This window comes from Podarcis filfolensis, assembly GCF_964270895.1.
Source record: "Podarcis filfolensis genome assembly, chromosome: 16".
Taxonomy (NCBI): Eukaryota; Metazoa; Chordata; class Lepidosauria; order Squamata; family Lacertidae; genus Podarcis; species Podarcis filfolensis.
The window spans coordinates 33,911,384-33,914,126 of NC_139620.1; the positions used below are offsets into that span (position 1 = coordinate 33,911,384).

A 2,743-nucleotide genomic window follows, 5' to 3' on the forward strand; every position below is an offset into this window, starting at 1 on the left:
CAAACTGAAAACTATGGAGAGACCTGGTCTGAATATTGGATTCTTGTCTCATCACACATGCTAAAGCTATTTGTGGTCATCTGCATACCATCCCATGCTTTTCCCTGTAGGACTAATTGCAATCATTAACAGTCGTCAACAGGTTTACCATACCCATTGAGCCAATCACCCATCTCCTACTACCCTTCTGAGAAAAAAACCCACCCCACTATATATAAGGGTCTGGTGACTTCCATTCGAGTTCCTGGACTCCTTTAATGGAATACCCTTCACATAGGGATGGCAAGAGCATTCTCCCATCCCTATCACCTGAACCAGAGCCTATCCACAACCTTTTAAGTTGTGACGATTTGCTACGCGGCAGGTGAAACCCAAATGGCACCAGCCAATCAGCCAAGTGGGGAAAATTCCTGCCATGCCCCTGTCCCAACGACAGACGACACATGACAGCAAAGCAAGGTCAAGCGCAACAAGCCCTAAAAGTAGGGAGAGGTGGGTGGGTGCTCTGAATGCACACGCCAAAAGAGGAAGCTCTGGGCCACGTGCATGGGCATAAATAGGTCCCTCTAAACAGTTTGGACTGTGTCCCATTGGCCAGATTTTACCCAGCTTCAAGGGACCTGCCAATCGGGTGTTGTGGCTGACCAATGTACCCACCCACAACACAGGGTGTCGGTTTTCCAGGTCTCATCGGGAGGACCCGATTTGTAACTATTTTTTATTATTTTTAAAAAACATAGGTATAAAAAACCCACATAAAAACACACACAGCCCAGATTTTTTGCCCCACTTTACAGGCCCTCAGTTTTACTAAATTACCCACTGCTTTTAATATTCATAAAAGTGACTCTGACCCGCTTCGCCCGCAACCATGTGGGAGGGGCTGATCTCCCGATCCATATTGCCCCCTTTTTTCTTTTTGTCTATGTACCTAAATTATATTTTATGAAAAGCACACATTGAGTAATTATGTATAAATTATCAATGTCCTAGGGAGATTAATATGCAGGACCATTCATTGCGATGTGAACATGCAAACTATATACACGGGATTTTGCAGAAGTCTTGATTGTCTGTGAGGGTAATTTGTAAATGTAATTTTGATTGTCCGAGAAGGAACTTTCTTTCAAAGAAAAATCCTTTAAAAAAGATCCAACATTTTAAACAATGGAAAGACATTAGATTTGCAAAATAGCTTTGCAAAATGCTTGATTGGAGAAAAGGAACCTCGCTGCTCTCATCTAATCATCCTAGGAAACCTCAAGGGAATTTCAGCCAGCATGTCTGAAGCTGTGCCAAGTGCACACAGCACCAATAATATCCATTTCAAGTCCCCGAGGTTCTTAAATGTGATGCCTGTAGTGGGAGAGTCTTGGGGATGAATATGAAAACTGCAAAAGGGCTGCATTTCGAATGAACTTTGTGAGGCACAGCATAGCATGACTAAGCGTTAATAATAATAATAATAATAATAATAATAATAATAATAATAATTTATTTATACCCCGCCCATCTAGCTGGGTTTCCCCAGCCACTCTGGGTAGCATCCAACCGAATATTGAAAACAATACAGCACCAGACATTAAAAATGTCCCTAAACGCTCTCCCGGGAGGGACATAAGGAGCCATGTCGCCCAGCCGGAATGGCATGATCTTGAATCCCCATTTTTACAAAGACTGGCAAAGACAAGTGGCCACATGGTTTAATCAGCCTACTAGGAAGATCCACAGGAGGAAGACCCATGAGGCGAAAGCCCGTCGTATTGCTCCACGTTCGGTATCTGGACCAATCAGGCCAATTGTGAGGTGCCCCACTGTACAATACGACACAAAAGTCCATGCTGGTAGAGGATTCAGCTGGGAGGAGCTGAGAATGGCTGGCATCAACAAGAAGTTTGCCCAGACAATTGGTATCTCAGTGGACCCCAGGCGCCGGAACAGGTCAACAGAAGCCCTGAAGGCAAATGTGCAGCAGCTGAAGGAAAACCGCTCTAAGATCATTCTCTTTCCCCGGAAACCTTCTGCCCCTAAGAAGGGCGACAGTGCAGCTGAAGAGCTCAAGATGGCCACACAGCTCTCTGGACCAGTTATGCCCATCAAAAATGTCTACAAAAAAGAGAAAGCCCGGGTTATATCGGAGGAAGAGAAGAATTTCAAGGCTTTTGCCATCCTGCACATGACCCGGGCAAATGCTCGGCTCTTTGGCATCCGGGCTAAGCGAGCCAAGGAAGCAGCAGAGCAGGATGTGGAAAAGAAGAAATAAACTTTTTGTTCTGAGCACCTCAATAAAGGATAGATTTGGAACTAAAAAAAAAAAATGTCCCTAAACAGGGCCGCCTTCAGTTGTCTTTTAAAAGTAAAATAGTTGTTTATTGCCTTGACATCTGCTGGGAGGGCATTCCAGAGGGCAGGCACCACTACTGAGAAGGCCCTCTGCCTGGTTCCCTGTAGCCTCATTTCTCACAATGAGGGAACCGCCAGAAGACCCTCAGTGCTGGACCTCAGTGTCCGGGCTGGATGATGCGGGTGGAGACACTCCTTCAGGTATACAGGACCAAGGCCGTTTAGGGCTTTAAAGGTCAGCACCAACACTTTGAATTGTGCTCAGAAATGTACTGGGAGCCAATGAAGTTCTTTCAGGACAGGTGTTATATGGTCTTGGCGGCCACTCCCAGTCACCAGTCTAGCTGCCGCATTCTGGATTAATTGAAGTTTCCGAATCACCTTCAAAGGTAGCCCCACA

The 2,743-nt window shown here is 45.5% G+C and overlaps 1 protein-coding gene across 1 annotated transcript; it reads left to right on the plus strand.

Annotated features, from left to right (window-relative positions):
• The first annotated feature begins 1,606 nt into the window (after positions 1-1,606).
• LOC310751583 (large ribosomal subunit protein eL13-like) lies at positions 1,607-2,318 on the plus strand. The gene has a single exon (XM_083590877.1). The coding sequence runs from the start codon at positions 1,628-1,630 to the stop codon at positions 2,261-2,263; it is 636 nt and encodes a 211-aa protein (XP_083447003.1). The 5' UTR covers positions 1,607-1,627; the 3' UTR covers positions 2,264-2,318.
• Positions 2,319-2,743: the final 425 nt, after the last annotated feature.